The sequence below is a fragment of the Acomys russatus genome, chromosome 1 (genome assembly GCF_903995435.1).
Source record: "Acomys russatus chromosome 1, mAcoRus1.1, whole genome shotgun sequence".
Classification (NCBI taxonomy): domain Eukaryota; kingdom Metazoa; phylum Chordata; class Mammalia; order Rodentia; family Muridae; genus Acomys; species Acomys russatus.
In genome coordinates, this window is record NC_067137.1 from 83,749,545 (window position 1) to 83,763,842 (window position 14,298).

Genomic DNA, 14,298 nt, shown 5'->3' on the forward strand with positions numbered 1-14,298 from the left:
CTGAAGGTGCTAATGAATCCAAAAGCATGGCTCAGAGAGAGAAGCCAGTTAACTGATAATTAGAAAACCTGGGGAAAGGAAAATTAACAGCATTGCTTTGAAGAAGGAGTGCATCGTGTGGTGACTTAGGGGAAATAGCTGTGGCGAGAAAACCTGCTTCTCAGTAGTGTCCAGACACATGGCACATAGTGTAAGCAGCTGTGTGTGTGTGTGTGTGTGTGTGTGTGTGTGTGTGTGTGTGTGTGTGTGTCTACATGTGTTCAGTGTACCTAAACCACACTCTAACATCCAGTAATTAAGAACTAATGTAATTAAAGGCTGAGAAATTCTAAAGACTTGGGGCAGTGCCTTACAAGGTGTAAAAGTGGACAAGCCGTGGCAAGTCTGTAGCCGAATGTAAGCAACAGTTACCTTCAGTGAGAGTCAAAATTAAGCATACTTATGGAATTTGTAAGCAGAATCACTTCCCTCCCCAACACGAATATGCTCCCATTGAACACATCAGAGAAAGGCATAAATCAGGATGTGGCCGGAAAGGAGATGGTGGGGACGTCTGCCCCCCTGTGGACTCCAGAGGGAGATGGAGAGTGCTGGGGCCTGGTAGCTTCAGTGTGTGTGTGTGTGTGTGTGTGTGTGTGTGTGTGTGTGTGTGTGCCTGTGTCTGTCTGTCTGTCTACATGTGTTTACTGCTACAGTGTGTGTCTGTCTGTCTACATGTATTTACTGCTGCAGTTTGTGTGTGTGTGTCTTTCTACATATGTTTACTGTTGCAGTGTGTGTGTGTGTGTGTGTGTGTGTCTGTCTGTCTGTCTACATGTGTTTACTGCTGCATTGTGTGTATGTGTGAGAAGCAGTGAGGTAATGGGGGAGCGCCAGGCTGATCTTAGCCTCCTACACATGGGATTGGCTTTCACTAAAGATTTAGGAGACAGCTGATGGTAGGTGGATCGGGAACCTCCATCACCTAGTTTATATCAATGGGAGGGTTCTAATCCATCAGCCGATGATGCTCTTTGTGCCTACTGGTCATAAACAAGGGCTCAGAGCAGCACATTGTCCATGCCTCGTCCCTGCAGAGATGCTTCTCATAAGGGACCAGAGAACACCATTCGTCTGGAGAACTGTAACTGTAGGTGTTATTACTGATCTGTTTGACCAACAGTAATTCTTTCCCTTTTGTCTTGAACAGGGGAGTATTTGGGAAACAGGGTTATCAATGCCAAGGTAAGAAAACATGTTTACATCCATCTTTAATTGTGTTTCTTTGTGAGAATATGATAATAACAAGAAAAAGCAGGGCAGACTGCAAGCCCATGAGTCCTGTGGCAACTCTCCACAAGTCATGTGGCAATCTAGTTCTTACCAGACCCTGGATGTTTTTAACATTTTAAAGGGAATATGTTCATTTGTAAAGCCAAGACAGCCAGAAGAGTGCTGCTGCTTAAAGTCGGCCTCTTCAGTCCCGTGAGATGACTTAGAAGCAGTACCAGTCTGTGAGCATTCCTTCACATTGCACTGTTGGTGGGGTGAGAAGTTACATGTTGATGTGTTAATGTCATCTGCAGAAGGAATGGATGCTTTTTATCTGAGTTAGCTTTATTATTTAGCTTTCTGGTTTTGGGGTTGGGGGAATGAGGGACTGGAGAGGTGGCTCAGTGGTTAAGAGCACCTGTTGATCTTTCAGGGGACCCGGGGTTCAGTTTCCAGCACCCCCATGGCTGCTCACGCTGTACACAACTCCAGTTTAGAGGATCTGATGCCCTCTTCTGGCCCCCATGGGAACTGCATACTTGTGGCACACAGATGTACACACAGAGGCCACTCTTAAAACTAAAACATAAATTGAATACCAGGCCATGGTCTTGATCCCTAGCCCAATTAACGAACAACCAATGAATGAATGAATGTGAGATTTAAAAAACCCACAATTAAATGCAGTTTATTTTTCACAATTCTAAGGTAATATCAACGTACTAGCACTCATGCAGACTTAGAAAAAAATAAAATAGAAGCATGAAAGAAGCCTCCTCCTAGGTGGGTTTGTGGGGTCTGAGTCCATTTGGCCTTTCATGAACTCCCCTTATTGCTGGCCCGAGTGTCATTGGTCGGTGCATGTAGTGCTGGGCATTTTGACTTTCACTCTACAGGTGACGGTGACAGCACTACATGGTCTACAGGGCTAGTCCACGTGTGGATGAGAGCATCCTCCTTCTGTTTTGGAGGAAGCAGTGTAATGTGTTTCTTTACTTAGGAGAACTGATTGGGACATACCCTGGAATCTAATTTTTACTTGTATGTATGAAAAATCGCACTGGATTCTCCAAGTTAGGAAAGGTGAGCGTGTAAGTCAGTATAGCACTTGTAACTGACCTACACACTGCAAATTCAGTCCCAACTGAGAAGACAGTTCTCAAGTCAGCTTGACATCACCTTTTAACTGGGACCTGCCCAACGTAAGGGCATGCCCTCTAGGGATAGATCTGTCTTATACATTCTTACATAGAGGGGGATGGTTTACAGATTAAAATACCTGACCTAAAGGTATGTCCCTTATTTCTTTTTCTTTCACACAGTCCTAGGGTATATAATGGCTGACTTCCAGCAGGTTGCCTGCTTGTTACAACAAATAAAAATGTTATTAAGAGGCATGAGAAGTTTTTGTTTCCATCTTACTGATAGATATAAAACCAAATGCCTGGTAGGAGAGAAGGATGCTGGGCCAACCCTCATCAGAAACACAGGTCAGGTGTCTCAGACAGAGCAGGTGTGAGGGCAAGGAAACCATCAGGCCCAGAAAGGCCACTGTGGAGTGATAAGAGGGCCAGTTCTTGTACATACCTGGCAATGGGCAGCAAAGCACGTGAGACAAAGGCCCCTAGGACCACGGGAGAAACAGGCAGGCCTGTTGGTGCAGCTGCTCTGCCAGTCATTGCTAGCCTCAGCAGGCAGAAAAGCAGCAAGACTTAGACTGACCTAAACAGCAGTGTCACAATGTGATTAAACTGTCACTCATGGAGTTACACCAGCACCAGCCAGCAGTAGCTCTTGTGGAACATTTACCAACAGAAATTACCTTCTGGACCTTAAACTAGTTTAACAAACATTGGTGGGGGGGAATAGAAAGCACATGAGTCATGTTGCCTGGCCAGCCAATGGCTCAGCTAGTAGAGGCTGTTTCTGGGCAGCCTGAGAACCTAAGGTTGATCCCAGGATTCCACAAGGTGGCAGGGGAGATCCAGAACTGTCCTCTGGTGCACGCGCGCATGCGCACACACACACACACACACACACCGCACACCGCACATGCACACACGCACACACGCACACTCACTCACTCACTCAGATGTTTCACTCACAGATCTCCACCTGCCTTTGCCTCCCAAGTACTGGGATTAAATTCATGTCCGCCATGCCCAGCTATGTGTTCATTCTGCATGAGTTATGTCCTTATATGGCTGAAAATGGGAAAACATACTACCCAGAGCTCTAACTGCTCAGGCAGCTGGTTGAGCCATTCTGCTAATGTTTATTGAGTTGCTTACTCAGCACTCAGCGCCACGCTGAGAATTCTGGGTAGGCCTCAGCCACATGTGGAAGATTTGAAGTAGGAGGCAGTCTAAGGGCTTATGGGAAATCAGAGGAGGAGGAGGAGTTTGGGTCTAGAAAGGGGCAGATAGAGGATATTTTCTTGGGTGAGATATTCCTTGAGTTTTACATTGCCATAAATGTTAGGTATACTCGCCAGGCAAGTAGGCTGTCTTCAAGACAGGGAGGCAGAGAAAGAGCACATGGTTTAGAGTCTGTTGAATCAAATAGGTCTCATAGGAAAATAATGTCAGACAGCATGGGTGGCCTCTGAGGGGTCTGGAACCTGGCTGGGTTTGAACACCGTCGATGACAGTGAGATGCTGCTGGAAGCGTTCAGGCATGGGACAGATACGACCAGGGCCATACTGTGAAAGGATTCCTCTGAGGGTGGGTGCAGGGTGAAATGCAGTCAGGAAGCAGGGGACAGCTCAGGACAGGATGGCAGACCATTTGGACATAAACAAAGGTCTTGCTGGGGCGGTGTCGGCCGATGCAGGAAGGAAGAGAGTGCTGGCTGCCAGTGTGTGGCCAGACATCCGAGTCAAGCCGCGGGCATGGGCAGCGTTTGTTGACTGCTGCAATTGGCTGTCCTGGGAGCTTCTGACAAACGTGTAATTGCCGGATTTAATCTCCTAGTGTGCACCTGCGTCGTCCATAAACGCTGCCATCATCTCATTGTTACTGCCTGCACTTGCCAAAACAATATGAACAAAGTGGATGCCAAGGTAAGAGAATACTAGCTTGCTGATTAAGCACCCATTCTCTCTGTGTGGGCTCTCGCTCTCTCCTGACTCCTCCTGCTTCACTCTCCCCGCTCCCCACAGCCCTCCCACATGATCCTTAGAACCCACAACAGTGCTGCTGGGATTTGTACCTCTGCCCTTGTGTACTATGACCTCACTTTGCAGAGCGACGACTTTGCCTCCTGTGACAAAGTGCCTACCCGCAACTAACTACCCATAGTAAACCAGATGTTTCAGGCTGTCAGACCTGGGAGGGCCCTACAGAGCAGAGCAGTTCCCAGGAGGGTGCAAAGGAAGATGAGCCTGGAAGTCAGGCTGGGGTTTTATCTGCAAAGTTCTGCACTAAGAATGGACTCTCCCCAGCCCACCTCCTGCCCCCCCCCCCCCGTCCCGTAAAGCTATGCTCCACTTCTTAGTGATTCTATAGCCATGCCATATAGCACAGCTTGTGAGACATAGCATTCAGAGCATCACACCTTGCGAGGACCCGATCAGTGGTCAGCTGAGCAAAGCACTTGTACCATTCTAAAGAGAGCCGTGTTGGAGCGAAGGAAGCCTGAGCTTACGTACCAGCACCTGGATTGGAGTGCTGGGTCCTGGCACCATTAGAGATCCTGTGAACCCAGGCCCGAGCCACAGACTCTCTGTGTATCAGTCAGAAGCATCTGCACCTCACTTGTGCATATTTGCAGCAGTTAAATAGAACTGACAAGTATGTTAACTGTAAATAACGCTTGCTAAGCAAAGAGACTCTGGACCTCCTCCAGCTTTGCAGGGACTCCAGGGAAACGTCTGTGTGTGTAAGAGCTCCCATTGCATTTGCTTGGGACGAGCACATGCTCTAAATTTGGGACAGAGAAAACAGGAGGAGGAGGGTGTTGACACTTGATGGCCTTGCAGATGCTTGGCAAAGTCCAACTTGGGGACTCATGACAGTGCACATGCGTGATAGAGAGCACACAGTGCACATGCGTGATAGGGAGCACACAGTGCACATGCGTGATAGGGAGCACACAGTGCACATGTGTGATAGGGAGCACACAGTGCACATGAGTGATAGGGAGCACACAGTGCACATGCGTGATAGGGAACACACAGTGCACATGTGTGATAAGGAGCACACAGAGAGATAAGAGCTGCAGTTTAGAAAGGAAAGAGGCCAGGAAAGCCCAGAGACATCATCTTACCCTTTCCCATGATGCCCCTGTAGTTTTTGCTTCACACTGTGAGGCTGGCCATAGAGCACATGGCGAGGAGGTACGTGAGGATTGGCACATGAGAAGAAACCATTACGTGTGCATTCACCTTGTCTGAATGCAAATGTCAGAAAAAGGCTGGGAGGGCTACACGAGGTGGCCACAGCAGGGTCACGTTGGGATGGCTTCATTCTGTGATCCCAGGACTTCTGAGCGACACAGAGAACTGGGATTTGAATAGAAAAGATGAAAGGAAATTTTAACTTCTCTTTCTTTCTCCAAAATGGCGAGTGGTCTAACCCGTACCTGTATCTTAGTCTTGTTCATTAAAAAATGTGCTAAGGTCTGAGTAGCTGGAGCTGAGCACAGTAAAACAATACACCCTGCTCGCATGCCACCGTAATGTTTGGCGTTCGCTGCACGAGCTGAGCTGTTCTCCTCTTCTTCCAGATTGCGGAGCAGCGGTTCGGAATCAACATCCCACACAAGTTCAGCGTTCACAACTACAAGGTGCCCACGTTCTGTGATCACTGTGGCTCCCTGCTCTGGGGGATCATGCGACAAGGACTTCAGTGTAAAAGTAAGACGCCGAGGCTCCGGCTTCCTACTTCTCGACAGCTTCAGACTATAAGCCTTTGAAGCTCTGTAGACACAGGATCTGACCCTGGGCTGTTCCTTTACTCAGCAGCACCCGAGTTGTGTTACTTATGCATCGTTTGTTGGGCTATAGTACATGTAAAGAGAATAGCATCTGATCCCTAAGATAATATTAGAAGGTTAAATTAGATGTTAAGTCTAGAGACCTAATGTGCTAGTCGTTAGCTACTCATTGCTGAGTGTGGATTGGGCATTATGGGTTTTTGGTTTTATTTATTTGTATGTGTGTGTGTGTGTGTGTGTGTGTGTGTGTGTGTGTGTGTGTGTGTGTTTCGAGATGGGTTTTCTCTGTGTAACTCTGGCTGTCCTGGACTTCTTTTGTAGACCAGGCTGGCCTCGAACCCACAAAGATCCTACTGCTTCTGCCTCCCTGAGTGCCGGGCACTATGTTTTTAAGAGGCATTTGGCAGAGGGCTTTTGAAAAAGGGCTCTCGGGCAGATAGGAGGTGAGCTGAGGCGTGGGGAAGGAGAATGGCCAGAAGAAAAAGGTCAGGTTATAAGTAAGAACTGGCTCTCATCAGAAGTAGGCAGCAGTTGAATTGTCACTAGTGGGAGCTGCGTGGGTGGTCTGCAAGAGTCCTGTGATGTGGCTGAAGAACTGGGTAGGGCCAAGAGCAAGCACGGAAGCTTTGATGGTGGCTGGCACCTCACCAACTGTACCCGGTGCTGCTCAGAGCTTCTGCCTTTTCAAAGGCTCTGAGTGGGGGGTGAAAGCCAAGCCCTGGTTAGGGGTTGTGGAGCTATCAGCCTGCGGTCATTTCCCATAATGTCTTGGGGTGCACCAGAAGCCTTATCAGACACACATCAGGATGACGACTCCCGTCGGCTGTGTGGAACAGCAAACTGAGCCTGTCAACAAAGGGCACCATATTCTAGGGAGTATTCTACTCAGGCGTTTAATCCGAACACCCAGGGGACTGATGCAAGAGGAGCTGCAAGGGTTGGCCTACATAGTGAGGTCCAGAGAAGCCTGGGCTACAGGGTAGGAAGAAAACACACACAGTCAAACCCAGCCAATCCCAGGGCCCCTTTAGCATCATTTGCATTCTCCTGAAGCAGCAGGCAGCTCGAGGTGAATCACAGTCTTTGGCTGAGCTGTTGCCTCATTAGCATTCACCTCTGTTTTCTTGGATTCCCAGATAAATGTACAAATCCACACAGGAAGCTCATCAGCATCCCCCTGTCCACAGTTGCCCAAGAACAGCATACCTGCAGTGACTTGGCTCCTAGAACTTCTGTTTTTATTGTCACAGGGTCTTTCTACAAAGGCCACTGTAGTTTGTATCTCTCTGTACCAGTCAATTTCCCATGAAGCCAATGAAGCTGAAGCTTCAGGGCCTTTCTCTGCTTGATGTGGTATTCTTTTTCATAAAGAAAGCTTCCCAAATGACCAACTCAGTCCCCATAAAGTCTAGATTGTTCTGTGCTTCCAAAGACAGACTGACTCCATCAAAGAGCCATTTGTCGCACATAGCTTTGGCCGAGCCTTGCATCAGCGGGACCCACTTTAAGAAACCAGATCAGAATTTTATTTCTGCCGATGAAAGATTAGAGCCTTCATTGTCACGGGCAGCCTTCACAAGTGCGAGAAACATAGCTCGCTTTGCTCACTTCTCCAAATGCCATTTACCCTGGCCTTCAAAGGTTGCTTCCCGCCCCCATGAAACAGTTAGAACCACAGCCCCACCGGATATACTCTGTGGGCTAAAAGTGCCACCCAACCACAACAGTACCCAGAAAGGATCTACACAAACTCGTCTCCTCTCAGAAACCCATTTCTACCTTGGCTGAGCAGCGCCCTAGCCGCGGCATGCAGGCTGCTGCTTTATATGTCACTGTTGATAGGAAAGTGGGGGTGAAGTCAGTTGGCTTGATCCGTTGTCATCTCATCGCCTGCAATTGTCACTGTGACGAACATTTTAATCTTTATATCGAATCTCACTGCCAAAAAAAAAAAAAAAAAATCACTGTTACACGTGATTTAGATTTAGATGAGTCTATCCCATCAAGTCATGGTGAAGAGAAAGAATGGAAATCTATTATTTGAAGCCTTTTGTTCTTTAATATGCTAGGGTTCCTGCCTCTGCACAAATCAGAAGTAGATAAAATGCCAGGACTTGCTCTGAATATGAGCTTAAGCTTGTGAGATCACACTGTGAGTCCGTTGCATGCCTCTGTCACAACCCTTAGGCTGCTAATGGTCCCTGAGCACACACTGACTTGCATCTTTTGTGAATCTCGATTCTGTTTTCTTCTCTCCAGTATGTAAAATGAATGTACATATTCGATGCCAGGCGAACGTGGCCCCAAACTGCGGGGTGAATGCGGTGGAGCTTGCCAAGACCCTAGCAGGGATGGGTCTCCAACCCGGAAATATCTCTCCAACCTCGGTGAGCCCTTTGCCTTTGGTTGTGTTCCGTAGGTTGAAAGTTATTTGGGTGTGGTGAGCTCAAATAGGAGCACAGAAGAACGTAATATCAGCAAATACACCAAACAGGCCGGCTGCACTTAAAAAAAAAAAAGCATATTGTCTTCCAAATAAGAAGTAGTGAGTATGCGTGTATATCAGGGAGCAAGAAAGGAATTTTCTCCCCAGCCCTCTTATAAAATCAGCTTCCCATCTTTGGTCTAGTAAGAAACTCAGAATGCAGATGCCTAGGGTAGGGCCCTGGCTTGTGACTAATCTGGACAGCTGTCCAGTAGCCACAGGCCTCAGCTAGAGGTTGAAGGTGACGATGCCCAAGGACTGCAGCGTGTGTCTGGGGTTGTGAATTCACCTCTCGCAGTCTGCAGTGCACAGCCCCTTCCTCTGGATAGCTGGGAATGGGTGGAGTGTTTTGGTTGTCCTGGCCGTTTTTTGTCCTGCGACTTCCCTAAGGGACGTCCAGCTGGCGCTGTCCATCAGAGCTGTGGCTGCTTCCCACTTCTTACTTCTGCCTTTCTGGCCCATGTCTGTGGAACACTGGGAAATAGCCATGGCTGGATGGCTGTGAGATCTGGAAGGGGTAGTTTGAGGGTGAGTTCAGAAAAATCCTAGACCCACTGTGAAGTCATCTCTGAGCACAGTCACTCTGAGGTTCCTAGTAACTTAGAAAGTGGCAGCACTGGAGGGAGGTGGTGGCACACGCCTTTAACTCCATCACTCAGGAGGCAGAGGTAGGTGGATCTCTGTGAGTTCAAGGCCAGCCTGGTCTACAGAGTGAGTTCCAGGACAGTCAAGGCTACACCGAGAGACCCTGTATTGAAAAACAGAGCAGGGGGGAGGGGGTGCTGAGACTAGCTACTTCACCCCCTTTTACAGAAAGGCTCCTGCCTAGCACAGGGGCTTGCACTAGCAGTGTGCTTCATGACTACAGGAAGGCACTGGAAAAGTCGATCTGCCTGCCTGCTTGTAGGTAGGCAAGAGGCTGCTAAAATGGCAAGGCTGGGGTCCTGATGCCTAGGATTGTTGGTCCTGAAATGGGGACCTTAGGAACTTCAGACTGCAATGTGGCAGGCTATATGGCAGTCCCAGAATGGGCAGTGCCTCTGTGTCTCTCCAACCAAGTACCTTTAATGCTCTGATGTTTAATACTGGGGAAACCAGATTTACTTGTCATCAGCGCATCGTTAAAAAGAGAGAGAGAGAGCTCTAAGTAACCAAAGAGAAAAATAGGTTTTAAAGAGGGATTAAGGGGCATTGGTTTGGGGTTTTTAGTGCCAACCAAAAATGCAGGTTGGAGTAAAATTTGACCTGGGACCACTTTTCTATCTTTGAAAAGTTTGCAAGCAATTTGGCGGGAAATCTATTAAAACCACTGTATCCTAAATATAATCTATTTTGTTATACTGTTGTGCCTATTTTGTGGTGTTAAATATATAAGATCCTTGAAGGTTCAGGCTCTGGCATAGTTGGTTTATTTCCAGCATTGCTTACAATTCCCTCCAGGACGCAAAGTCTAGCCACATCCCTTTTAATTAGATACGTCAAGAACTTAAGAATTCATATTCTCTGAGTTGGGGGTCGCTCGGTGGAAGAGTGCCTGTCTAGCATGCATGGAGCCTGAGGGTTCATTCACAGCACCTCAAAGGACAAACGCGACTAGGCAAAAACAGCCTCCTGGAGCCTGGAGAGACGGCTCAGCAGTTAAGAGCGAGTTCTGCTCTTGAGAATCAGTCCAGTTCTCAACACCCATGTCGGGTGGTTCACAACCACCTACCTACAACTCCAATGTATCCAAAACCCTCTGCTAGCCTCCATGACACCCGCACACATGCGCGCATGCCCATACAAAGACACTCATACATAATTAAAAATAATCAAAACAAATATTTTTTAGAAGCAGCCTTGTGTTCTCAAAAAAAAAACATTTAAAGGGGTAAAAACTCTGTGTGACCACTTTAAAACAATACTCTGTACAATAAGACAATGATTTAGTCGTATTTTAAAAAATGAGGATGAAAATGTGTGTCTCTGTATACTGTAATGAAAACGTATACTGGGAGAAAGCTGGTGGGATTCTAGGTATTTAACATTTACCCATCATATTGCTTGTCGCTCCCTTTTTGCATTGAACTTTATTTATATAACTCAAGTTTTGTATTAGAAAACACATTGTTGTCCTACTGCTGAGACCTGAACCGTGAAAACCACCCTTTGCATGAAGCGATCACTAGGTGGCTCTCCTAGGACTGACTGCTCTGTGGTGAAGCCAGTGCAGCAGAAACCAGAGTGACCAGCCTAAGGCCCTGGCATCCTGCGCACAGAATTGAGCGTATTCTCCACACAGCAGTGCATACCAGCGGTGGATGGTGAGGTGGTCTTCAGTTGAAGACGCTGAGCATCTGCCGGAGACTGGTTTTCCACATGCTGGGTGGAGTCTGAGCCCTGCTCACAACTAGGACGCTCCCTCCCCATTCATCCCCACCTTGTGTTCACTGTATTCCTTCTCCTTGCAGAAACTCATTTCCAGATCGACGCTAAGACGTCAGGGAAAGGAGGGCTCCAAAGAAGGAAACGGGGTCGGGGTTAGTTCCTCCAGCAGATTCGGCATCGACAACTTTGAGTTCATCCGGGTGTTGGGGAAGGGGAGCTTCGGGAAGGTGAGTCTGGGCTTTGGGCGGCTGGATTGAGTTAACAGCCATGCCGTGTGTGTGTGTGTGTGTGTGTGTGTGTGTGTGTGTGTGTGTGTGTGTGCGCGCGCGCGCGCGAGCACTGCACTCCTTCTCACGGTGTACCCACACCTCCACCCTCCAGAGTCTCGCTCATGCTCCCTCCTGCTTTGCTCTAGGTGATGCTTGCCAGGATAAAGGAGACAGGAGACCTGTATGCTGTGAAGGTGCTGAAGAAGGACGTGATCCTGCAGGATGACGATGTGGAGTGCACCATGACTGAGAAGAGGATCCTGTCCTTGGCCCGCAATCACCCCTTCCTCACCCAGCTGTTCTGCTGCTTTCAGACTCCTGTGAGTATGACTGGTGCTCCCCCCACACCATGAATATGACTGGTGCTCCTCCTGTGAATATGACTGGTGCTCCTCCTGTGATTATGACTGGTGCTCCTCCTGTGATTATGACTGGTGCTCCTATGATGTGCTCCTCCTGTGATTATGACTGGTGCCCCCTTCCACGCCGTGACTATGACTGGTAGTCCCTGCGAGTATGACTGGTGCTCCCTGCCTCACAGCCTCCTATCCTAAAGAGCTGAGATAATAGATATTGAAGATGTCATGGAGCTGTTTGAAAGGGGCCTTCAACGTATTGGCCTATTTTGATGACCTGAGTGGGAGTGGTAGAAACTACTACATTAACTCTTCCTTCATGCTGTCCTATGGGAGAATCACCTGAAGGGTTACAGGCCTTGATATCAAAAAGGTCTTCACGTATATGTTTCCTAACAGCAGAGAGAAGTTTATAGAAGTCTAAGGGCAGATAAAATGCTATGGGTTAGCTTGGTGCATAAAACTATTATATGCACATCACCCTTTAAAAAACACACACACACAAATTCTAGAAAATTTAACATCACTGGTTGCTCTCTTAGAGGACCCAAGTTCAATTCCCAGCACCCACATGGTGCCTAACATCATCTGTAACTCCAGTTCCAGAGATACTGATGCTCTTTCCTGGCCTTTGCAGGCACCCAGGCATGCATGTAGTGCACAGACGTGCAGACGTGCAAGCAAAAGACTCATACACATAAAATAATTAGAAAAATAAAAACAAAACAGTACTATAATTTGACTATGGTTGCACTCACTTCTAAGCATAGTAACAATAAATCTTGGAGATTGTTTCATATTTATGTACATCTAGCTGCTTTATGTTTAGTAGCTGCATGGTGGAGTATACCACCCATTAATGCCACTAAATGGGTTGCAGCGGCAGCACATCTTCGTGGTTTCAAGGCCAACCAGGCTACCCAACACAATAGAGGTCTCTCTCTAGATATATCTCTAATATCAATACATAGCTATCTATCTCGCTAGTCTACTATCTCTCTCCTCTCTCTCTTGTGTGGTGTTTGGTGTTAATTGCTGTGTGGTGTGTCTAACTTATTTATATATATAATTTATGTTTAATTACCTTCCCGGTCTTTTACTTCAACCCATCTTGCCACAAGTCCCCCTTGCACTTCTATCTTATCATGTTTGTAGAGCATTCCTACATGGCATATTATTGGAGGTAGCATTGCCCAGGAGACATGTGCCTTTAAAACTTGGATGGAGTCCAACTGTGCCTTCCTCCATCATAGCTAAAGTTGGCTAACATTTTATGGTCTATCTACCTAGGGCGTTGTTCTGAGAGCTTTGTGTCTGCTGTCTTATTTAATATGTGCAGTGACCCTATGCAGTAATAAAGTTTTAACGGGCACAGGGATTCCTAGTACTTAGCAGCTGAAGTCTTCATTGGCATCCATGGTTCTTTTATTTTTCCACTCGCCTATTGAAGAACTGACGTTTGGCCACAGGGTGGCAGTCGTGACTGCACAGTGCTCTTAATTTCTCTGCACCGGAGCAGTAGTGCCAGAGCATTTTTTAAAAAAAGGGTGTGGATTACAGCGCTGTCTCCAAAACAAAGACCAATGGGACCAATGTTCTCGACCTCCAGGTTGAAGGATGAAAGAGTTGATGGGGACCAGTAACCTGATGAGCTCTTCATATGGTCATGTGGAGACATGGTTTCCATTTCATCCTGGGGAATGTGAGGATGCCCTCAGCATCTACCCCAACCCACTGTAAAGCCAACTATAAAGGATTGGAGATGCTAGCCATGACAAGGAATGGCAAAGTTAGGTGGCTCTAACTACTTGACTCTGCAAGCCATGGCCTCTCACATGAGACACTGGGTGCTGACTATGTCTTCCTCTCCTCTGAGTGACTCATCAATGAGTCCAGACAGGGCACGGGAGTTTTCCCTCAAAGCCTGTCCACCAAATGCCATTTCATTGGGAGGGCCCTCGTTCAATAATATGACGTCCCTCATATCTGGCCCTATGGAATCCAGATTGCTGAAGTCCAGAGAAGGGAAGAGCTCACTAGCTCACTAAGAGCCTCTTGAGCTGGTAGTGGTGGAGACATGACAGAGTCTGGCCCATGGGTCACGTGCAGTCTCACACCATGCACGAGCGGTGCCCACCAGCAGCTGAAGCATTTGCCTGTCCTTGGGCCTGGTTCTCTCAGCTTCCCTGTGTCTAAACGACCCAAGTCTGTTGTAAGAGCCCCTCTGCCTCCAAGTCCTGGTCACAAGAGGAAAGTGAGGCCCCTGTGAAGAGCCAATGAGATGATAGAGACTTTTCACAGTTCGAAAGCGAGGCTGACTGGCTGGTTGCCCATGCGCCAGTGGATGGTGCCACAGCCATGTGCATATGAGCAGCACTGACTGACCTAATGGGTTATGTGAAAAGGGGGGAAGGAAGGTGGAAAGAAGAGATACTGAGGGGGTTAAAGGGAATGAGAAACATATGATTAAAATGCATTACATGCATCTGTGGAGTTTTCAATGAGTAAAAAAATTCTTCTTAGAAACTAAGGCCACTCTGCAATGAATACCCACTTCCCGCACCAAAGGCAATCATCCTGGAGGTCCCCACACAGATACCATAACGCAGGAATTCAGAAGCTCCCTCTGTTCCT

At 47.6% G+C, this 14,298-nt stretch overlaps 1 protein-coding gene across 1 annotated transcript in view; it reads left to right on the forward strand.

The window, feature by feature from the left end:
* The window catches only part of Prkch (protein kinase C eta), a 214,789-nt gene that overhangs the window by 112,530 nt on the left and 87,961 nt on the right, over window positions 1-14,298 (forward strand). Inside the window, exons 4-9 of the mRNA XM_051147557.1 lie at window positions 1,190-1,224; window positions 4,225-4,313; window positions 5,978-6,107; window positions 8,447-8,574; window positions 11,123-11,266; window positions 11,455-11,628. Coding sequence (XP_051003514.1) covers window positions 1,190-1,224; window positions 4,225-4,313; window positions 5,978-6,107; window positions 8,447-8,574; window positions 11,123-11,266; window positions 11,455-11,628 — 700 coding nt within the window. The remainder of the gene's footprint in view (window positions 1-1,189; window positions 1,225-4,224; window positions 4,314-5,977; window positions 6,108-8,446; window positions 8,575-11,122; window positions 11,267-11,454; window positions 11,629-14,298) is intronic.